Source organism: Bos mutus, chromosome 9, assembly GCF_027580195.1.
Source record: "Bos mutus isolate GX-2022 chromosome 9, NWIPB_WYAK_1.1, whole genome shotgun sequence".
NCBI lineage: Eukaryota > Metazoa > Chordata > Mammalia > Artiodactyla > Bovidae > Bos > Bos mutus.
Genome location: NC_091625.1, coordinates 11,414,210 through 11,439,669, shown reverse-complemented (window position 1 = coordinate 11,439,669; position 25,460 = coordinate 11,414,210). Strand labels below are relative to the sequence as shown.

Here is a 25,460-nt window from a genome sequence, read left to right as displayed (position 1 = left end):
TTTGGCCATCTGGTGATGTTCATGTATACAGTTGTCTCCTGTGTTGTTGGAAGAGGGTGTTTGCTATGGCCAGTGCATTCTCTTGGCAAAACTCTGTTAGCCTTTGCCCTGTTTCATTTTGTACTCCAAATCCAAACTTGCTTGTTACTCCAGGTCTCTTGTTACTTCCTACTTTTGCATTCCAGTCCCTCTGATGAAAAGGACATTTTGTTTGTGTGTGTGTGTGTGTGTGTGTGTGTGTGTGTGTGTGTTGGTTCTAGAAGGTCTTGCAGGTCTTCATAGAACTGTTCAACTTCAGCTTCTTAAGCATTTGTGGTTGGGGTATAGACTTGGATTACTGTAATGTTGAATGTTTTTCTTGGAAACAGACTGAGATCATTCTGTCATTTTTGAGGTTGCACCCAAATACTGCATTTCTGATTCTTTTGTTAATGATGAGGGTACTCCATTTCTTCTAAGGGATTCTTGCCCATGTAGTAGATATAATGGTCATCTGAATTAAATTCTCCCATTCTTCTCCCTTTTTGTTCACTGATTCCTAAGACGTTGATGTTCAGTCTTGCCATCTCCTGTTTTGTCACGTCCAATTTACTTTGTTTCATGGACCTAAACTTCATGTTCCTATGCAATGTTTTTTTTACAGCATTGTACTTTACTTTCAGCAACATACACTTCCACAACTGAGCATTGTTTCTGCTTTGGCCCAGCCTCTTCATTCTTTCTTGAGCTATTAGTAAGTGCCCTCTGCTCTGGCAACCCACTCCAGTATTCTTGCCTGGAAAACACCATGCACAGAGGAGCCTGGTGGGCTACACACAGTCCATGGGGTTGCAAAGAGTTGGACATGACTGAGGGACTAACTCACATTCTTCCCCAGTATCATACTGGACACTTTCTGACCTGAGGGCTCATCTGTTGTCATACCTTTTTGCCTTTTCATATGGTGGATAGTGTTCTCTTTGCAAGAATACGGGAGTTGTTAGCCATTTCCTCCTCCAAAGGACCACGCTTGTCATAACTCTTCAATATGACCCATCCATCTTGGGTGGCCCAACATGGCATGGCTCATAGCTTCCTGAGTTACACAAGCCCCTTCTTCATGACAAGGAAAGAATACTATAGAGAGTTGCCATTTCCTTCTCCAGGTATCTTCCCTATCCAAGGATTAAACCCGCTTCTCTTGTGTCACTTACATTGGTAGGCAAGTTGTTTGCCATTGTGCCACCTGGAAAGCTCAAACTATGCTATGAAGTAATTGTAATCAGAAATAAAATTATGGGGCTTCTCTGGTGTCTCAGATGGTAAAGAATTTGCCTGCAATGTAGGAAACTCGGGTGTGATCCCTGGGTTGGAAAGATCTCCTAGAGAAGGGAATGAAACTTTAACCACATCTAGAAGTAAACAACAACAAATAAAACAAGGAAAACATTAAAAAATGCAAATAAAGAAGAAACTTTTGTGATCTTCTATTCCAACCCCCAACCTGAGTATTGAATTACTGCCTCCAAGTACCCAGTTTCCCTGAGATGATCACATCTGGTACATGTATATAACTGCACACTCTACTCAGTTGCTGGCATGCTTGATTTTCTGCTTAAAAGCACAGACATTTTCAAATCCCCTAGGCATAAATGAAGTGTTCAGTGGTGTACTATTTTTCTCATGGAAGATGAGCCTTCTACTTTTACCATATTCTTTGCTACAACAATATTTTACTAGTCCATAAAAATAATTGAGTTTTATGAGAATTAAATTTTTGGCAAAACAAGTATTTGCCATTTTTTTCCTCCGTTATGAAACAGTTCAGTGGAATTTTGGAAACCAAATATTTGCTATTGAAGTTGATGTAAGAAACATATCTATTGGATGTATTTATACATAAAAAAATAAATTACTCAAAAAATACATTTGTTAAATGATGTGGTAGAGATATAAATGAAAACAATGACATCTTAAGATCTAGGTGTGTAACTTTAATTATGACTACAAGATTTAGAACATATTAAAAATATTTCAGTTCAGTCCAGTTCAGTCGCTTAGTCATGTCCGACTCTTTGCAACCCCATAAATTGCAGACACCAGGCCTCCCTGTCCATTACCAACTCCCAGAGTTCACCCACACTCATGTCCATTGAGTCAGTGATGCCATCCAGCCATCTCATCCTCTGTCGTCCCCTTCTCCTCCTGCCCCCCAATCCCTCCCAGCATCAGAGTCTTTTCCAATGAGTCAACTCTTCGCATGAGGTGGCCAAAGTACTGGAGTTTCAGCTTTAAGCATCATTCCTTCCAAAGTAATCCCAGGGCTGATCTCCTTCAGAATGGACTGGTTGGATCTCCTTGCAGTCCAAGGGACTCTCAAGAGTCTTCTCCAACACCACACTTCAAAAGCATCAATTCTTCGGTGCTCAGCCTTCTTCACAGTCCAACTCTCACATCCATACACGACCACAGGAAAAAACATAGCCTTGACTAGATGGACCTTTGTTGGCAAAGTAATGTCTCTGCTTTTGAATATGCTATCTAGGTTGGTCATAACTTTCCTTCCAAGGAGTAAGCATCTTTTAATTTCATGGCTGCAGTCACCATCTGCAGTGATTTTGGAGCCCCCAAAAATAAAGTCTGACACTGTTTCCACTGTTTCCCCGTCTATTGCCCATGAAGTGATGGGACCGGATGCCATGATCTTTGTTTTCTGAATGTTGAGCTTTAAGCCAACTTTTTCACTCTCCATTTTCACTTTCATCAAGAGGTTTTGAGTTCCTCTTCACTTTCTGCCATAAGGGTGGTGTCACCTGCATATCTGAGGTTATTGATATTTCTCCCAGCAATCCTGATTCCAGTTTGTGTTTCTTCCAGTCCAGCATTTGTCATGATGTACTCTGCATATAAGTTAAATAAGCAGGGTGATAATATACAGCCTTGATGAACTCCTTTTCCTATTTGGAACCAGTCTGTTGTTCCATGTCCAGTACTAACTGTTGCTTCCTGACCTGCATACAGGTTTCTCAAGAGGCAGGTCAGGTGGTCTGGTATTCCCAGCTCTTTCAGAATTTCCCACAGTTTATTGTGATCCACACAGTCAAAGGCTTTGGCATAGTCAATAAAGCAGAAATCAATGTTTTTCTGGAACTCTCTTGCTTTTTCCATGATCCAGCAGATGTTGGCAATTTGATCTCTGGTTCCTCTGCCTTTTCTAAAACCAGCTTGAACATCAGGAAATTCACGGTTCACATATTGCTGAAGCCTGGCTTGGAGAATTTTGAGCATTACTTTACTAGCATGTGAGATGAGTGCAATTGTGTGGTAGTTTGAGCATTCTTTGGCATTGCCTTTCTTTGGGATTGGAATGAAAACTGACCTTTTCCAGTCCTGTGGCCACTGCTGAGTTTTCCAAATTTGCTGGCATATTGAGTGCAGCACTTTCACAGCATCATCTTTCAGGATTTGAAATAGCTCCACTGGAATTCCATCACCTCCACTAGCTTTGTTCATAGTGATGCTTTCTAAGGCCCACTTGACTTCACATTCCAGGATGTCTGGCTCTAGGTGAGTGATCACACCATCGTGATTATCTGGGTCGTGGAGATCTTTTTTGTACAGTTCTTTTGTGTATTCTTGCCACCTCTTCTTAATATCTTCTGCTTCTGTTAGGTCCATACAATTTCTGTCCTTTATCAAGCCCATCTTTGCATGAAATGTTCCCTTGGTATCTCTAATTTTCTTGAAGAGATCTCTAGTCTGTCCCATTCTGTTGTTTTCCTCTATTTCTTTGCATTGATCACTGAGGAAGGCTTTCTTATCTCTTCTTGCTTTTCTTTGGAACTCTGCATTCAGATGCTTATGCCTTTCCTTTTCTCCTTTGCATTTTGCTTCTCTTCTTTTTACAGCCATTTGTAAGGCCTCCCCAGACTGTCATTTTGCTTTTCTGCATTTCTTTTCCAGGGGATGGTCTTGATCCCTGTCTCCTGTACAACGTCATGAACCTCATTCCATAGTTCATCAGGCACTCTATCAGATCCAGGCCCTTAAATCTATTTCTCACTTCCACTGTATAATCATAAGGGATTTGATTTAGGTCATACCTGAATGGTCTAGTGGTTTTCCCTACTTTCTTTAATTTAAGTCTGAATTTGGCAATAAGGAGTTCATGATCTGAGCCACAGTCAGCTCCCAGTCTTGTTTTTGCTGACTGTATGGAGCTTCTCCATCTTTGGCTGCAAAGAATATAATCAATCTGATTTCAGTGTTGACCATCTGGTCATGTCCATATGTAGAGTCTTCTCTTGTGTTGTTGGAAGAGGATGTTTGCTATGACCAGTGCATTTTCTTGGCAAAACTCTATTAGCCTTTGCCCTGCTTCATTCCATATTCCAAGGCCAAATTTGCCTGTTACTCCAGGTGTTTCTTGACTTCCTACTTTTGCATTCCAGTCCCCTATAATGAAAAGGACATCTTTTTTGGGTGTTAGTTCTAAAAGGTCTTGTAAGTCTTCATAGAACCATTCAACTTCAGCTTCTTCAGTGTTACTGGTTGGGTCATAGACTTGGATTACTGTGATACTGAATGGTTTGCCTTGGAAATGAACAGAGATCATTCTGTCATTTTTGAGATTGCATCCAAGGACTGCATTTCGGACTCTTTTGTTGACCATGATGGCTACTCCATTTCTTCTGAGGGATTCCTGTCTGCAGTAGTAGATATAATGATCGTCTGAGTCAAATTCACCCATTCCAGTCCATTTGAGTTCGCTGATTCCTAGAATGTTGACATTCACCCTTGCCATCTCTTGTTTGACCACTTCCAATTTGCCTTGATTCGTGGACCTGACATTCCAGGTTCCTATGTAATATTGCTCTTGAAAGCATCAGACCTTGCTTCTATCACCAGTCACATCCACAGCAGGGTATTCTTTTTGCTTTGGCTCCATCCCTTCATTCTTTCTGGAGTTATTTCTCCACTGATCTCCAGTAGCATATTGGGCACCTACTGACCTGGGGAGTTCCTCTTTCAGTATCCTATCATTTTGCCTTTTCATACTGTTCATGGTGTTCTCAAGGCAAGAATACTGAAGTGGTTTGCCATTCCCTTCTTCAGTGGACCAAATTCTGTCACATACTTAAAAATATTTAAGTGTATGCAAAGTTAATAAATTTAGAACATACTTTATAAACTTTTAAAGATCTCTCCAAAACAGCTTTACTAAATAGAAAATGTGAAAGTTTATATTGCATGTTTATTTTGGACAGACTTCTGTTAAGTATGGTGCTTTTACTGGTTTAAATAAAATGTTAACATGAAAAAAAGAAAATAACATATAGAATATGGGGAGTAGTCATAGTTTATTAAACTTGTGGCTTTAAAACAAATAAGCACAGATATTGTGGCACTAAAAAGTTTGAGTAGGAATGTTTATAGAATTATCCAATACTTGTTATCATGTACACTAAGAGGAAGCTTTTGAGAATCTTATTTTCCTTAATGTGGTGTTTCTTAAATATTTTTATGCGTCAAAACAACACATGCACACTCACAATTTTAATCTGGATTTATGAAATAATAAGCTCACAGAAATAATTTTACATGAATTAAACAAAAAGAATGCATCTTAGCATGTATCCCCATCAAAATTGTGTTTGTTGAATCAAATAGTAGTTAATTCTAAAAGGACAAAATTATATACAAAAACCTCATGTGAGAAAGAATAAACTAATAATAAAATGAAAAATGAATTAATAAGTGAATAGGTGAGTTTTAACATAGAACCATGAAGAGTTTCTTTGAAAGGCATTTCTAGAATCATAAAGTGAGGAGCTTTTCAGACTTCTTCTCCATGACTGATGAAAATTACTTTTCAAAAGTAACCATTTAAAAATCCCTAGAAATTGTCTGAAGGGCATATAACAAATGGAGAAAGTTTTATTCAAGAAACTCTACTTAAAATCCAGCAGAACAGTGAGGGAGGGTCTGTGGCTTCTGAGCTACAACCCACTCCCTTCCTTCTCCCCTCAAAGCTCAGAAAGATGGAAGTTCTACCTGAGTGAGTGCACTACCTCCAGCCCTGGTCAAGCATTATAGCATCTGCCCTAGCAGGTAAGGCCACCAGTGCTCCTTATCTCCACTTCCAGCTCCATCATGCAGAATCTCTCCCCAGGCAAAGGCTGTTTAGTGGTCAAAGGGTCCCCCACCCATCTCCCAGTTGTAGGGTTAAAACTCTACCTCTGCTGGGCAGGCCAAGACTGTGGGACCCCAAACATCCTTATCTCAGCTACCTCATGGAGTGGAGGTTCCACATGAGGAAAAGTACATCAAGCCTATCAGGAATTAGTGACTTCATCCAGTGCCACACTCATGGAGCAGGAATGTCTGCCCGAGAGAAGCAGGTTGTTGTCCCTAACCTTAGCTCCAGAACAGTGACATGGAGTTCTGACTAGGAGAAGAGGCAAGTCATACACAGGAATAAGGAGCTCTGTATTTTTCTCTAGGAGAATGGATTTTATCTGGAATAGAGATTAGGAACATTCAAGCAGAGCAGCACAGTCAAAAGCAATGCAGATTTTGGTGCCCAGCTGTAAGGAGAAGACCGACAGCTCTATGATAACAACAAGGAAAACAAAAGGCAAGCAAGAAGCTGAGCAGAAAGAACCATGGAGACAGAGAAGAGCCTGGAAATGGAACAGGTTTTAAAGACTGGCTCCAATTTGAGCAGAATAGTTAAAATCTTAACTTGGAGACAAGAAAAGAGAATGATGGTTAAAGACAGTCTGGTTAAAAACACCAGCATCTCTGATGGGAAGGCAAGACTGATGCATACATGGTAAAGTTTTGCCCATGATGACACCACCCTTATGGCAGAAAGTGAAGAGGAACTAAAGAGCCTCTTGATGAAAGTGAAAGAGGAGAGTGAAAAAGTTGGCTTAAAGCTCAACATTCAGAAAACAAAGATCATGGCATCCGGTCCCATCACTTCATGGGAAATAGATAGGGAAACAATGGAAACAGTGTCAGACTTTATTTTTTGGGGCTCCAAAATCACTGCAGATGGTGACTGCAGCCATGAAATTAAAAGACGCTTACTCCTTGGAAGGAAGGTTATGACCAACCTAGATAGCATATTCAAAAGCAGAGACATTACTTTGCCAACAAAGGTCCGTCTAGTCAAGGCTATGTTTTTCCTGTGGTCATGTATGGATGTGAGAGTTGGACTGTGAAGAAGGCTGAGTGCCAAAGAATTGATACTTTTGAACTGTGGTGTTGGAGAAGACTCTTGAGAGTCCCTTAGACTGCAAGGAGATCCAACCAGTCCATTCTGAAGGAGATCAGCCCTGGGATTACTTTGGAAGGCATGATGCTAAAGCTGAAACTCCAGTACTTTGGCCACCTCATGCGAAGAGTTGACTCATTGGAAAAGACTCTGATGCTGGGAGGGACTGGGGACAGGAGGAGAAGGGGATGACAGAGGATGAGATGGCTGGATGGCATCACTGACTCAATGGACGTGAGTCTGGGTGAACTCCGGGAGTTGGTGATGGACAGGGGGCCTGGAGTGTTGCGATTCATGGGGTCACAAGGAGTTGGACACGACTGAGTGACTGAACTGAACTGAACTGAGAAACATCAGAGGCTGCACACTACAGGGGAAATAGGCTTTACTGAAATAATATAGCCAACTCATGAAACCAATAAAGAAGCAAGCAATCAAAAATAAGCCCTGGGAGTCAGGACAGGGATCGGTATCCAGATCTGCTACAATATACTATCTAAAATGGCCAATATGCAACTGTAAATTATGAGGCATCCAAAGAAACAGAAATATGACTAACCTTCGGAGAAGGCCCAGATGTTGAACATACCTGACAAAGACATTTAAAAAACTGTTGCAAATATGTTCAAAGAACTAAAATGAACATGCTCAAAGAATAAAAGAAGTTAGGAAAACAGCATCTCATCTAATAGAGAAGATAAAGATATATAACTTATTAAAGAAATAAAATGATTCAAAATGAAAAAAATCACTAGAGGGATTCAATATTAAGTTTTAAACTGGCAGAATACAGAATTCATGAATATAAAGATAAATAGTGATAATGAAACCTGGTGAAAACAAGGATGAAAATGAAGAAAAATGAACAGAACCCTGAAGAAATGTAGAAGACTATCAGCCACACGAATATATGTGTAGTAGGAGCTGCCATAATGAGGACAGAGAGAAAGAAATCCCTTCCAAACACAAAGCATTAAAAGCTGAACCTTCCCAGATTTGATGGAAATCATCAGTCTGTATATCTAAGAAGCTCAATGAACCCAGCTAGGAACAACGCAAAGAGATCCATTATCCAGATACATACATATCACAATAAACACTGAAAACAAAAGGAAAAGAGAAATTCTTGAAAATAACAAGAGAAAATACACTCATCTTACACACACACACACACACACACACACACACACGGGCTTTTAGTAAGATTAACAGTTGACTTCTCATCAGAGACAGTGGCGGTCAGAGGCAGTGGGATGGTATATTTGGTTTTCTTTTTTCTTTTTTTGTATATTTGAAGTGCTAAAAGAAAGAAAAAGAAACTATTAACCAAAAATTCTACATTCAGCAAACTATTTTTCAAAAATGAAGGTGAAATATATTCCTAGGTAAACAAAATCTGACAGAATTCGTTGCTAGGAAACTCACTTTTAAGAAATACTAAAGGAAAGTCTTTAGGGTAGATAGAAACATGAATTCACATAAAAAAGAACTCTGATAAAGATAATTATAGGGGTAATTATAAAAGTATAATTTCATATTTCTTCATTATCTTAAATTATTTAAAAATAGTATAAAACAGTATTAATATACTAGCATTGTTAAGCCTATAATGTAAAGAAATCAGATAGATTTGGCAATAACAGAACAAAGGAGATGGATAGAAGCAACTATGAATTGGAGTTGGGAAATGACACCAGATGGTATCTTGAATCCCCAGGAAGAAATGAAGAGAACCAAAAATAGTAAATAAGAACATTACATAACAGATCCTATAAATATATACTTGCTCTCATTTCCTCTCTTGGCTTTATTAAAAGGCAAAACCATATAAAGTGTTAGTTATAACAACGTATTATTGGATTTGTAAAATATATAGACATAAAATATATAAAAATAATAGCACCAAAAAGGGAGAAAGGTGCATAGAGCTATGTAGAATTAACATTTATGGGATCTCCTGGGCAGGCCAGTGGTTAAGACCTCGCCTTTCAATGCAGAAGGTGTGGGTTTGATCCCTGGTGGGTTAACTAAGATTCCACATGCCTGGGGGGCAGAAAATTAAAAAAAAAAAAAAAAAAGAAGAAATATTGTAACAAATTTAATAAATACTCTAAAAAAGGTCCACATCAAAAAAAAAATCTTGAAAAACATCTTTCACTTGAATTAAGGTAGTGTAAAGCTGAAGTAGATTCTGTCAAGATGGATTTGTAGGTATATGCAGCAAACCATCACATTGAATATCTTTGATTTACACGTTGCATGTCAATTATATTTCAATAAAACTAGAAAAAAAGTTGCAAACTGGAAAATCTAGAGTCACTAAGAAAATACATCATAAATATAGTTTAAAATCACTGAAATATTTAAGGCATGCCTAGAATTCATTCAATGCAAAAGAAAGTAGTAAAGGAGAAACAGAGAATCAAAAAACATAAAAAGCAAAATGTGAACTAGGAGAAAAAATATGGTCATATCAGTAATAATGTTAAATATGAATGCATTAAAATCTAGTCAAAAGGCAGAGATTGTTAGAGTGAACTAAAAAAAATCCAAAACCTAAGTACGTGTCATTTATATGAGACACACTTTAGATTCAAAGATAACTGTATGATTCAATTTTAACAAATACAAACGGATATACCATGCAAAAAGCAAACATAACCGAGCTGGAGTAACTATACTAATATCAGATAAAATAGGCTTTGTTTGCAACTTAAAATGTATTCCCCACTAGCAGCAGCAATGACAGGGAATCTGTCTACTACTGAAATCAGCTGGAGGCAGACCGCAGGGAGGTATGGAAAGCTGGGTGGCGGATGACAAAAAGTCTGGTTGATAGTTAGTCTCTATGTGGGTCTGTTTGCATACTGCTGCAAGCTCACATGACTCAAAAAAGTATCTTGCACACGCTGAAAAAAGAATGATCTTTTAAAATCTGGGCTTAAATATCTGTTTTAATTTTGGGCCTATGGCTGAGTGGAAAAACAGAAGCTGCTAGTTCTCACTATGTGTTTAAAAAAACAGTCTTTTCAATTGGTAATAAAGTCTCTAACTTTGTGTGCATCCTAGGGATAGATGGTCTAAGCAGACAGATGTTAGATTCCAAGTTATCCTAAACTCAATAGAGCTCCTGTTCTGATTGGTTTATGTAGATTATTAAGTAGTTGTGTAATTGTAACATAAGAGACAAGGAATCACTAAAGAAATAAACCTACGGCTAATACTTTGAATATGGAAGCTTAAAAAAATTCATTCTCAAGAAATTGCTAACTTAGAAACATTTTTATTTTGTAAGATACAAAGTGAATTCTTGGAGATATCAAATTAGTTTGATAATTTTGGTCTAAAAACAGCTTTGTGAAAAGCGCAACAGGATATAACATCACTTCACATGCAACATGATGGCTAGAGTAAAAATAAAGCCAGCTAGTAACAAGTGTTGATGAGAATGTGGAGAATTGGAACCCATAAACACTGCTATGCAGCTGCTTGGGGAAATGATCAGTTCTTCAAATTGTTAAACATAGGGCTATCATGAAATCCAGTAATTCCACTCCTAGGTAAATGAGAAACAGATCTGACAACTTAGGTTTCAAAATACCAGAGAGTTTGCCATGGGTTAGTCTGCCTTTGTGAAAGTTCTGACTTCCACAGCCCCTTTCCTGAAACTAAAAGGGTTTTCTCTGCACCCTAAGATGCATCTGTATTGAACATTTGTTGTGAAATTGTGATTTCTGGAAAGAAATTGTTTAAACATTTTAAAAATGGTTTGTGGAGTGGGGGCAAAACCAGGACTATAAACTTCCTAATTATTAAATATTACAAGCATTTCCAGGACAGGAAGGCTAAATTCAAGAGATTAAAATTCCTGAAGAACAGTGTAGCAAATTCTTAAAACAGATTTGGAATAAAAACTCTGAATTATCTAATAAAAGTCTTTACAACTTGATGTTTTACCCCTCTCTCTGGGACAAGCAGGCTTCCCTTGTGGCTCAGTGGTAAAGAATCCACCTGCCAATGCAGAAGGTTTCCTGGGTTGGGAAGATCCCCTGGAGAAGGAAATGGCAACCCATTCCAGTGTTCTTGCCTGGGAACTCCATGTACAGAGAGGAGCCTGGCGGGTTACAGTCCATGAGGTCACAAAGAGTCAGACTCAACTTAGGGACTAAACAATAATAACAACAACTGGGACGAGCACAATACATTAAGAGGCACCTTAACAAATTTAATCAATTAAATTGCTTAGTGAATGTCCTCCTCTCAATTTACCCTGACATTTCCTTACTGATATGTTTATAAACTTCTCTACTTAGGCCCATACTATCTTTTTGGGCAGAATCTCTAAGAGAACACTCTTACAGAGAAAACCATCACCAAAACGTCTACCACAAAAAAATGAATAAACAGAGAGAGAAAGAGGGAACATGAAAGTGGGTCCAGGAACACTCTTCAGTCATTTTTTTCCAAGAGTGAGTGTGGAAAATTGTGACTAGATGACTCATCATATCATGGACTAAATATGGATAATTCTGAGGGTTCTTTTCATAAGAATAAATAATGCAATCATGCAAATAATTTTTTAAACTGGATATACTTCTACTGAGTTGCTTTTCTTTATCTAACCCTAGTGAGAGAAAATACAAAATAAGTTTGGCATTTAAAACAGAGTCTATGAGAGCAGTTTTTTATGATGTCAAGTGTCAATTATTCCACAGATAACACCTTAGGATGAGACCAATTCCAAACTCAGTTGGTGCTATCCCATTCCACCCAACCCTTACACTTTATGAATTGTTTTCTACAAAAACATACTTACTTTATCAGCATATCATTTAGCATAATTATATAAATAAACACCAATGAAAACATATGAGGAGCCAGTTTAAAAAATCATGACTTTGTAAACACTGCCCCTCATTAATTATTATCTTGATAGAAAAAGAGGTTTTACCTAAAGATTCCACCAGAAAATTACTAGAAATAATCAATGACTATAGTAAAGTTGCAGGATATAAAATCAACACACAGAAATCCCTTGCATTCCTATACACTAATAATGAGAAAACAGAAAGAGAAATTAAGGAAACAATTCCATTCACCATTGCAACGGAAAGAATAAAATACTTAGGAATATATCTACCTAAAGAAACTAAAGACCTATATATAGAAAACTATAAAACACTGGTGAAAGAAATCAAAGAGGACACTAATAGATGGAGAAATATACCATGTTCATGGATTGGAAGAATCAATATAGTGAAAATGAGTATACTACCCAAAGCAATTTATAGATTCAACGAAATCCCTATCAAGCTACCAACAGTATTCTTCACAGAGCTAGAACAAATAATTTCACAATTTGTATGGAAATACAAAAAACCTCAAATAGCCAAAGCGATCTTGAGAAAGAAGAATGGAACTGGAGGAATCAACCTACCTGACTTCAGGCTCTACTACAAAGCCACAGTTATCAAGACAGTATGGTACTGGCACAAAGACAGAAATATTGATCAATGAAATAAAATAGAAAGCCCAGAGATAAATCCACGCACATATGGACACCTTATCTTTGACAAAGGAGGCAAGAATATACAATGGATTAAAGACAATCTCTTTAACAAGTGGTGCTGGGAAATCTGGTCAACCACTTGTAAAAGAATGAAACTAGACCACTTTCTAACACCATATACAAAAATAAACTCAAAATGGATTAAAGATCTAAACGTAAGACCAGAAACTATAAAACTCCTAGAGGAGAACATAGGCAAAACACTCTCCGACATACATCACAGCAGGATTCTCTATGACCCACCTCCCAGAATATTGGAAATAAAAGCAAAAATAAACAAATGGGACCTAATTAACCTTAAAAGCTTCTGCACATCAAAGGAAACTATTAGCAAGGTGAAAAGACAGCCTTCAGAATGGGAGAAAATAATAGCAAATGAAGCAACCGACAAACAACTAATCTCAAAAATATACAAGCAACTCCTACAGCTCAACTCCAGAAAAATAAACGACCCAATCAAAAAAATGGGCCAAAGAACTAAATACACATTTCTCCAAAGAAGACATACAGATGGCTAACAAACACATGAAAAGATGCTCAACATCACTCATTATCAGAGAAATGCAAATCAAAACCACTATGAGGTACCATTTCACGCCAGTCAGAATGGCTGCGATCCAAAAGTCTACAAATAATAAATGCTGGAGAGGGTGTGGAGAAAAGGGAACCCTCTTACACTGTTGGTGGAATGCAAACTAGTACAGCCACTATGGAGAACAGTGTGGAGATTCCTTACAAAACTGGAAATAGAACTGCCTTATGATCCAGCAATCCCACTGCTGGGCATACACACTGAGGAAACCAGAAGGGAAAGAGACACATGTACCCCAATGTTCATCGCAGCACTGTTTATAATAGCCAGGACATGGAAGCAACCTAGATGTCCATCAGCAGATGAATGGATAAGAAAGGTGGTACATATACACAATGGAGTATTACTCAGCCATTAAAAAGAATACATTTGAATCAGTTCTAATGAGGTGGATGAAACTGGAGCCTATTATACAGAGTGAAGTAAGCCAGAAGGAAAAACACCAATACAGTATACTAACGCATATATATGGAATTTAGAAAGATGGTAACAATAACCCTGTGTATGAGACAGCAAAAGAGACACTGATGTATAGAACAGTCTTATGGACTCTGTGGGAGAGGGAGAGGGTGGGAAGATTTGGGAGAATGGCATTGAAACATGTAAAATATCATGTAAGAAACGAGTTGCCAGTCCAGGTTCGATGCACGATACTGGATGCTTGGGGCTAGTGCACTGGGACGACCCAGAGGGATGGTATGGGGAGGGAGGAGGGAGGAGGGTTCAGGATGGGGAACACATGTATACCTGTGGCAGGTTCATTTTGATATTTGGCAAAACTAATACAATTATGTAAAGTTTAAAAATAAAATAAAATTAGAAAAAAAAAGAAAAAGAGGTTTTATTATTTTTATACATGACATTTAAAAGGTAGATATGTTTAGCTTTCACATTTAAATAAAATAGCAAAGAAAATGGTCATGTTCTGTTTTCTGAATATTGCTTACATTTATTACAAAATACTCAACTTATAATACATGACGCTTCTTTTGTATGAAAATAAAGATTAAATAGAAAAGTAGCAAGGTAGTTCATTTTTAGTTGCTTTGACGGTCAATCACCCTCACCAAAAGGAAATACTGATGAAAATTTAAGGAAAACCCTAAGGAATTGAACTTAGAGGACTCAATTCAGTCGATTTAGTAAAAGCAAATTGTTAATTTACCAAAGGATTTATCTAAATTCAATACTCTGCAGAGGATAAAACAAAGACAAAAACAATTTAAACAGGTTGTGGGGAAATTCTCAGAACCCCTATGTATTCAGACTTTGGAGAGACCTTTTGATGAAGTAAAAACTGCCATTTTATCTCTGAAAGTGTGCACTTTAAAATAATATAAATAAACATTACAAAAATAATATCAGTTCAGTTCAATTGCTCAGTGGTGTCCGACTCTTTGCAACCCCATGAATCGCAGCACGCCAGGCCTCCCTGTCCATCACCAACTCCCGGAGTTCACCCAGACTCAAATCCATTGAGTCAGTGATGCCATCCAGCCATCTCATCCTCTGTCGTCCCCTTCTCCTCCTGCCCCCAGTCCCTCCCAGCATCAGAGTCTTTTCCAATGAGTCAACTCTTTGCATATCTCTTATGAACTATTATGGGTCAATTGCAAAGTGACTATATATGACAAGTCATTTTCTTTCTAAGCAAGTATACACTCTCCCAAATTACTAGAGCTGATTTAGACTAACAGTAAAATTTTAAAATAAAACATTGCCAGGCTGTAAAAAAAAAAAAAAAAATAGGGTCATGAATATTTTTCACTGGACTCAATAAAGAAATATTTATATCTTAGCTAACCTTAGGTCTTCATATCATATATAGTAGTATTTTAGTCACATTATTCATCAATTTAACCACCTATGTAGACTTCATTATCATTGCATTGATCAAGATGGAGATTGATTTTAGAAAGGTTTTATTCATCCCATTACTCTCTGCTTTCCTCTTATACCAACAGCCGCCTCCTCCCGCTACACACACATTTGCAAATTATAATTTCTCCATGTATACCTGTGGTGGATTCATTTTGATATTTGGCAAAACTAATACAATTATGTAAAGTTTAAAAATAAAATAAAATTTAAAAAAATTTTTAAAAATAAAATAAAAGATGCCAGAGGAATAGAGAAAGAAACAGTAAGCACTTTGCTTAATACTCAGCTATTTAACACAAAGACAAAATCTGGTTTCAGTTTCCTTGGACTAGAAAGTAATTCATTGAACAACCTCAATCGGCTACGATGGGTTTTAATGAAATTATGACCAACTACTTGAACATAAATGGTAGGTTTAAGATATATACATTCTAATCAAAGTGAAGAAAATAATTGAAAGCTATTGTATTTTATAGGTCTTTTAATTTTGTTATTAGCCTGAGAACCACAAAATCCACCTGAATTCTTGTTACAGAGTCAGTAATCATAACAAGCACATATAGAACAGTCAACCTGGCCAGTTCTACCGGAGTGGCTAAAGTTTTATCACCAGTTCTGCATGACACTAGCATTATTTATGTACTTAACTTTTATTTTTTAAAGGATTTAAAAATTATCTACACTTCAAATTCAAAGTGTCCAAAGTAATAATATTCATGAAACCAAAAGTGTGATATTATAATTTCTTTTTTCTAACGTGATACACTACTGGTGTCCTTCACTTTTCAAAAGTTACTTCTTTCCACTTTACTTTCATGAAAGACCTGTACTTGTACCTGTTTTGACTAAATGAAGGAAATTCAAAAAGGATTTTCACTTTTACGAAAAAAAGGTGAGATGTGAAAACAGTATGCTGTGTTTGTTTTAGAGTGAGCTGTTATAGAGGCAGTGCTCAGCCACAGCAGAGAGAGTGGGACCACCAGGCTCCTTTCCCACACCCACCAGCATCTCAGCATCTGGCCACCATACTCTGACCTGTGTCTCTGGACATCTGTGCTTTATCTCATTTATTTTGTGCATCTGTTAGCAAGATGTGTCCAGAGGTAATTGATTCTTCCTTTTATATGCCATTTGGAAACACTCTACTTTCAGATAGCATGGGAAACCTGTATTGCATTAAAATAACAACCCTTAAAATGATCTCACATACCACCCATGTTACAAGCAGATGCAGTGAAAATAATTAAACCGCATAATTTTCAACCTAATTTCTTATTCATAGAAAAAAAAAACTGATAACATACACTAGCAACAAACTTAAAAACACAAATTAATGTTCAACTTAATGTCACACTGACTACCTATGCACTATAGTATGTAATCTAAAATTAAAAACAGTTGAACAGGGTCAGCTGAGTTGATATATTGAACCTGAAATGCTCATTGCCTCAGTCTCATACCGGGAAATTAATGAGTTTGGGGGGAATTGAAATTTACACCAAACGGAAGTGTATAGTATGTATACAAAGGACAGGCTGATTGAAGATGTCACTTATCTCCTATCTTACTGAGTACAGCCTCTGTGGTTTCCAAGGTTGATAAAAATTAAAGGTGAACTTTTACTCCCTGAGGGAGTGATTTCATTGAATGAGGGAAAAGAAAAGAGCAAAACTGTGGTTCAATATGACAACTCTACTACTTGTGTTCCAGAGAAATATCATTTTATTCTGAGCTCTTGATCCTAATTTGATCCTTCCTCTCTACTAAATTAATGCATTCCATTTCTTCTACCAGAAAGTTTCAAATCATCTGTCTATGCATCTAAACAGTGTTGAGAAAGGTAGAGCTCATTAGGCATTATTGTTCCTAAAGGCAAATAGATCATCCTCAGAACTCAGGGAGCTAAGAGCACAAATGAGTTTGATAATAATTTAATTATATTAAAATATCACTATTTCCATAACTATTACCCAGTCTTTGCCTATTAATATAAAACTCTGTAATGCTCCTAGATGTTCATTTTATTTTTCCATGAGAAATGGGAATGAGCTCTTCCTAGCATTTCTTTTTGAAAGTGAAACATTCTCTTAATAAAATTCACAACATTGAAATAACAAGTGATAGAAAAGAAATCATGGATTCTAACCACTTTGTCCTCCTTTGGGAAAGCATCCAAGGAAGCGGAGTGAAGGGAGAGAGAAAAGAAGAGAAAAATAAAAATAAGGCACGTATTAATAAGCAGATTTTAAGAAAACAGTCATATGTTACTTTAAAGTATAAAAATACAGGTACTTTGAAAAGTAAATGTTTATTCTTACCAAAAAATAGTCACTATTCAATCCTTCATTCGAAATGCACATATGCTCATCTTGCTACATGGTAGGTACAAAAGTTGGACACTACAATTTCAGAATTTTTTTAGAACTTGGATTATTAAGTCTACATTTAAAATTTTTTTAGAAAGAAAAAATTTGCTACCATATTTGGCTTACTTATTATTGAAAAGATTATATTAAAATGCATAAACTTTGAATGAATAATTGTATCAAATTGTCTTTAAAATATTTATAGTTATGAATTGGAAAAATGTAAGAAAGGGAAGTGTTTGTAATAAATAAAGAGAGAATGGAAATATACTATTTTAGCCATAAATTATCTCACAAGGTTGATTTATTTCTAATATGAATTTCAACATTTACAATGTCACAGGAAATACCAACTGTATACAACTTTTGTCTTTTGCCCAAGATTAAAAATTGTAAGTTGTACTTTCTTTTATTTTTTTTAATTTTAATTTTTCTCAAGATTGAATGGGTATAGTAAAGATAGATGAACTTCATTAGGCCTGGGTTTCTGTTTGAAAGCATAAGTATCCCTTAGCTCAATCTCCTTTAAACACATCTCCTGTTTAAAACATGAGTTTGACTCTGTTACTGGCTTGCTTCAAACCTATAATGTGAATTTAAAAGCATCCAACTCTATGCACACTCAGTCTGAATTAACACTTAACCCCTTTGCATTGTACTGTTCAGGGCCAACACTTTTCAGAGTGCTGCATGAGTTGTTAAATATTTTGAATATCATCACAGCTTTTATTTGTGAGATATTATTCCAAAAGTAGATCCTGTGCACTTTTCATGTGCCAAACAAGATCTCAATCCAAAGTTGCTCTAGAAAGTCTGTAAGGTAGCATATGAAGATTAACTAAAACACATAATTTTTAGGAGGAAAAAAATTCTTATATGGTCAAAAGAATGGAACCTAAAGAAAAATTGAACTGTTTTAATTTTCATAACAACCATATATAGTAATTATTACCATACAATTTCATATATAAAGAAGTTGTTTTTCAGATAAGTTAAAGCTACAAAGATAATAGTAGGCTCATCTTAAGTATAATAATGCATCTATTTTACTGAATGTCTTAATTCCCCTGAGAGAGATTTTAGAATAATACCCTACTTACAACTCAAATATACTACTAAAAAACAATATTAAGTGGTAACCTCACTTTAATTCTAACTATGATTTTTCCAAATTAGGGAGACATAAGTGCAAGACTCCATGAAATTAAAATTAAAAACAAACAAACAGTATTTTGACACACTCTTTAAATATCCAAATAATTTTCATGAGATAAGCTTCGTACTACATTTCTTAGACTTGATAGTAAATGAAGTGATTCTCACAGAGGCTAATTATCACTTCATAAATGATTATATTGGATTAAATTAATACCATACAAATTCTATTGATTTTATCTTCATTCAATCTGAAACATGTTGCAGAAACTAAAAGTAAGTTGTTAGGTTTTGTTGCTTTGTACAAGAAGAACTGGCCACCACAACTTTCAAGCGTTTCATAATTCCTGACACTAAATATAAATTTCCAACCTTCTTCAGAAAACACATGTGCTCCCACGAGTAACCTGTTGGTTTTGAGTGGCAATCATTTGTTGAGATGCATACATACAAAGAGCATCTTTTGTGAATTCTTTGCATCACTCATCCCCTGAGTGGCTAGGCGCAGGTGGGGCGCATCCACCTGCGCTCAAGGACGCTGGATGCTCGCGGCCACGGTACTCACGTTGCTGGACCGCAGAGACACGCGGCCCCCACAGCGCGCGCAGAACTTGGTGCGGCAGTAGGAGCACAGGTGGCCACAGCCGTCTGCGAACTTGGTCTTGTGGCAAATCCCGCAGGTCGGAGCATCGTCCTTGTGCTCTCCTTGGTAGCGCCGTGCTTCTTCCCCTATTTTCCTCACTTGTTCTTTATAGCTTTCAAATTGTTGATGCAATCTCCTAGACAGAAGAGAAAATGGGCACAAACTAAGTAGATGAAGGAGCTGGAGAAAAAAACCCACTTTTTCCTAGTAGAGGAGACATCTAGTTACTTAAACTAAAGCAAAACATATAAAGCCACTTCCCTCAATAATGGGCTTCCCCAGTGGCTCAGCTGGTAAAGAATCCTCCTGCAATGTGGGAGACCTGGGTTCGCTCCCTGGGTTGGGAAGATCCCCTGGAGAAGGGAAAGGATACCCACTCCAGTATTCTGGCCTGGAGAATTCCATGGACTGTATAGTCCATGGGGTTGCAAAGAGTTGGACACAACTGAGCGACTTTTACTTTTCATTTCTCCTCTAATCATACTGCAACAGCATTGAACCATATATTAGTTGACTCTAAATAATCACTATTTTCCCCAACAGTGGAATTCCTGTATCCAATCATTGCCTCTGCTTCTTTGACAGGCAGTTTTCAAAGTATTTTACTGGGACTCAACACTTTACAACAATAAGTATGTGTGTATACAACTGAGGCAAAATTATACAATGTTCTTAGGCCAACTCTACAGAATTTGCTTTGAAATTTTGTCTTACTCTGTTTGAAGTCTAATAGTGATTTGTTTTGTTGTTCTTGTTTAGTTGCTAAGTTGTGTCTGACTCTTTTGTAACCCATGGACTTTGGCCCACCAGCTCCTCTGTCCTTAAGATTTCCTAGGCAATAATACTGAAGTGGGTTGCCTTTTCCTTCTCTAGGGGATTTTCACCACCCAGGAATCAAACCTGCATCTCCTGCATTCTTTACCAGTGAGCCATCTGGGAAGTCCCAAATACTGATTACTATCTAAGAAGTTTGTCACAGTAAATTGAATTCATGAAGTATAATGCATGCTTGGGAGTTGACTATTTTAAGCTACATGGCTAAGCAAGCTGTCTTCACTTCCATTCCTGGAGACTTTTGTTTGGCATCAAACATTTCACACAGTACACAGAGTATGACATTTATCTCCATATGTATATATATATATATATACACACACACACATACATATACATACACACATACATATACATACACACATAAATTTTTAGATGAATATAGATTTAATATATAATTATTAATATATAATATATATGTTTAATATATATGGGCTTCTCTGGTGGCTCAGAGGTTAAAGTGTCTGCCTCTCATGCAGGAGACCTGGGTTCAATCCCTGTGTCAGAAGATCCTCTGGAGAAGGAAATGGTAACCCACTCCAATATTCTTGCCTGGAGAATCCCATGGACAGAGAAGCCTGGTAGACTACAGTCCACAGGGTCACAAAGAGTCAGACACGACTGAGTGACTTCACTTTCACTTTAATATATATGAATATATAATATAATATATATAATAGTTGAGCTTGCTTAGATCTGCTGCATCACCTTACAAGTTCTAAACCATAACTTGAAAATATTCAGATTTTTACATGCCCCAGTTTTACTGGCTCTCTCCCACCTTTTACGTATGAGGATCCCTATTCCTCTTTATTGATAACTACTGGAAGTGGGACAACTAAATTTGCTGAAGCAAAGCATTTCCCCAAGACGAAGAATGTTCACACTTAATGTGATTGAGGCTACATAGCCTTCCCATCAGTCCAAACTCCTCTCTCTCAGACTATTACAAACAGAAACAGAGCAGGGTGACATCCTCTAAATCCCCGGAGGAAGCTGCCTTTGTTTAGTAAATGAGAACAGAGAGCATTTCCCAGGCCTAACAGTCATTGTCTCTTACACCAGAAGAGAAACTCATGGGAAATGTCTAAGCAGATGCATCTGTGTATCTAAGCTTCTTTCTGGATGTGAGTTCTCCATGATCAGAGAAAACACATGCTATTGTTAATTAATGCAGTTTGTGTGATGTTCCACTTCTACAATAACCATGGGGGGTCTGGGACTCCCTGGAAACTGAATCAAATTAATTCTCAGCACTATATTGGTTGAAATACTAGGATTTTATTATATTTTCCTTTTAACATCAACAACTTTTAAGCAAAACTTTAATGATTAAAAATTCTGAAATCCCTTTCCTGCTTTACCAATTGACACTTTTTCTAGTTCATTGAAACATGTATAATATCATGTATGAAACGAGTCACCAGTCCAGGTTCTATGCACGATACTGGATGCTTGGGGCTGGTGCACTGGGATGACCCAGAGGGAGGGTATGGGGAGGGAGGAGGGAGGAGGGTTCAGGATGGGGAACACAGGTATACCTGTGGCAGATTCATTTCGATATTTGACAAAACTAATACAATATTGTAAAGTTTAAAAATAAAATTAAAAAAAAGGAAAAAAAAATTTCCATAATTAAAGTAAACACAGTTGCACTAGCACATAAAGTAGTTTAGAATCTAAAACTTCCCTAGTTTAGAAGCCAGCAAATTTCAGCTCAGAGAAGGATATTTTGATATTTGGTTTAATGAATATAAGAATATCTGCTCAATATATTGAAGAGCAATTTGACTCATTCTAAAATGCTAAGCAGACCAAGAGTACATGCATAAATATTTATTGTGAGAACCACCAAATCATAAATATATATAATGCAAAGGGGAAAGCTAGGCTAGGAAAAAGCTGTTCTATGAATGTGTGATATAGAATATGATTTAGTTTGGGTATTGGCAAATTTTATGGTCTAAGGCCAGTTTGTAAATATTTTAAGCTTTTGTGAGCCAGGAAACTTCTGTTGAAAGTACTCAGTTCTACCGTAGTTAGCAGGACAGTGGCACACACAGTATGTAAATAGTAAGCATGGCTGTGTTTCAATTAAACTTAAAAAAAAAAAAAAATGGTAACCCAGATTTAGCCAGTGCACCAGGTTGTCAACTTCTGACTTAGTGTCTGATTTATACTACAGCATAACAGTTTGCAAAGTTAAGATTTCCTGACTTTTAAAATTTCAAACACAGACCCAAAATTGGTTAAGATGCCAGATTAAAAGGATGTGTGCTCATCTCCTCCTGAGAGAGCACCAACATCGCAGCTAGCTTTGAACACTCATCAGCAGGAGAATGCTGCAACACACCAAAAATGATACCCCATGTGCAAAGACAAAGAAGAAGCTGCAACAAGATGGTAGGAAGGACACAATCATGATAAAACCCAATCCCATACCTGCCGGGTGGGTGACCCATAAACTGGAGAATAGTAACATCAACAGTTCTCTCACTGTTGTGAAGGTTCTAAGCCTGCATCAGGCTTCCCAGCATGGGGATCCAGCAATGGGACTGAGAATCCCCCAGAATTATGATTTTGAAGGCCAGAGGGATTTCACTTCCATGGGACTGGGAGAAACAGAGACTTGACTCTTGGAGGGCACAAACAAAAGATTGCATGGACCAGGACCCAAGGGAAAGGAGAAGTGACCCCACAGAAGATTGAGCCAGATCTCCTTGGCAGTGTTGGGTGGTCTCCTGCAGAGTTGTGGGTCAACAGGGGCTTGCCACAGGGGCACGGCACTGGCAGCAGCAGTGCTGGGAGGAGCCCCTTGGTGGGAGCCCTCTTGGAAGCCACCACTGACCCATCATAGAGCCTGCAGATTCCAGGGCTGGGTTGCCTCAGGCCAAATAACTACCAGGAAAGGGGCATAGCCCCACCCATCAGAAGACAATCAGATTAAAGTTTTACTGATCTCTGCCCATCAGAGCAAGACCCAGTTCTTCCCACTGCCAGTCCATCCCATCAGGAAGCTTACACAAGTCTCCTAGCCTCATCCACCAGAGGGCAGACAGAAGATGCAAGAACTACAATCGTGCAGTTGCCAGAATTAAAAGTACATCACAGAAAGTTAATCAAAAAGAAAAGGCAGAAGATTATGTCCCAGGTGAAGGGACAAGATAAGACCCCAGATAAATAACTAAAGGAAGAGGAGATAGGAAATCTTCCAGAAAAATAATTCAGAATAATGATAATGAAGATGGTCCTGATCTTGGAAAATGAATGGAGAAGATGCAAGAGTCCCAGGCAAGATAAACCCAAGGAGGAACACACAAGGACACACAGTAATCAAACTGACAAAAAGACAATGATAAATATTAAAAGCAACAGGGGGAAAATGACAAATAACGTACAAGGGAACTTCCATAAGGTTACCAGTTATTTCCTCAAAAGGAACTCTACAAGCCAGAAGGGAATGGCATGATATGCTTAAAATGATGAAAAGGAAGAACTTCCAACCAAAAATACTCTACCCAGCAAGACTCTCATTCAGATTTGATGGAGAAATCAAAAACTTTCAGACAAACAAAGGTTAGAATTCAATATCACCGAATCAGCTTTACAACAAATGCTAAAGGAAATTTTCTAGGCAAGAAACACAAGAGAAAGAAAAGACTACAATTAATAAACACAAAACAGTTAAGAAAATGGTAGTAGAATCATATATATCAGTAATTACCGTAAGTATAAAAAATGAAAGTGGAAGTGTTAGTCACTCAGTCGTGTCCAACTCTTTTTGATCCCATGGACTGTAGCCCAAGCAGGCTCCTCTGTCCATAGGATTCTCCAGGCAAGAATACTGGAATGGGTTGCCATTTCCTTCTCTAGGGGATCTTCTCCACCCAGGGATCGAACCTGGGTCAGGCAGACTCTTTACCGACTGAGCCACCAGGGAAGCTTAAGTATAAATGGATTAAATACATCAACCCAAAGACATAGGCTGGCTGGGTGGACGAAAGCATGTGACTATACACCTCCACTTACCACATCACTCTACTTAACCACTCAAATTATATGCAATTATTTTCTATTGTTAGGTTAATCAGGTTTACATTATGGCTTGCAATTGTAAATAACTTTGTTTTGAGGGGGCTCTAGCTATTGACTGTGAAAACTGATAAACATCTTTTACTGTTGTGATTATGTAACTATTCCTCATTTTATTAACATTGTATCATGATTGGTCAACAGAAAATAATTATAACTAAAACTACCATTTAATAGAAAAACATGTAATCACTTTTTATTTTTTTTTTAATTTTATTTTTTAACTTTACAATATTGTATTGGTTTTGCCATATATCAACATGAATCCACCACAGGTATACACGTGTTCCCCATCCTGAACCCACCTCCCTCCTCCTTCCCCATACCATCTCTCTGGGTCGTCCCAGTCAGATACACATTAGAAATACCTAGGAATTTTTTTGAAAAATACAAATGTCCAGGTTTTGTTTTGTTTTTCTCTAAAGTTCCAGATGTGATTCTAATGAGCAGCCATCTTTAAAAGCAACTGCATTATATGATGATGCTTTACTTCAATTTAGTTGAACTTTTATTATTTCATATTCTGTGCTCCCATTTCATTTAGTTTATGTTCCCCAATTTGTCCATCCCTTTTGTTGTTGTTCTTTCACAAGAAGAACAAGTATATTAAGTATAGTAGGAAAACTTGTGTGTGTATAGTATTTATAATATATATACTTTAGAAAACAAAAACTATTGCTTAGCTAAAACATTTATGACATTTTAGTTTATATGTTGACTAAATATGAATAGAATGCTAGATTTCTAATTTACACTTACTCAAAACACTGATATAGTTCCATTTATTCTGGCATCTAGTATTACTACTAAAACTCTAGAAAGCGTATCATTTCAGTGAATCAAAAATAATTTGAATGAGGCTTGAGACTTCTAATCGAATTCTGAGAAAGAAATACTATGTTGTAAAAAACAGAAAATTGACATGTGATATAGTATTGTTAAATATAGATTTTTTTTCAAATTTCACAAAATTTTATGCTAGTATCCATTATTTTTTTCATACTTTATTCAAGATTTCACATTTTATTTATCTGCATTGAGCAGCTTGGCCTGCATATAACAGATTC

At 37.1% G+C, this 25,460-nt stretch overlaps 1 protein-coding gene across 1 annotated transcript in view; it reads right to left on the bottom strand.

Annotated features, from left to right (window-relative positions):
* RIMS1 (regulating synaptic membrane exocytosis 1) overlaps positions 1 to 25,460 on the bottom strand; it is a 599,571-nt gene that overhangs the window by 321,505 nt on the left and 252,606 nt on the right. Inside the window, 2 exon segments of the mRNA XM_070376186.1 lie at positions 17,450 to 17,461; positions 19,390 to 19,603. Of these exon segments, the coding sequence (XP_070232287.1) occupies positions 17,450 to 17,461; positions 19,390 to 19,603 (226 nt within the window).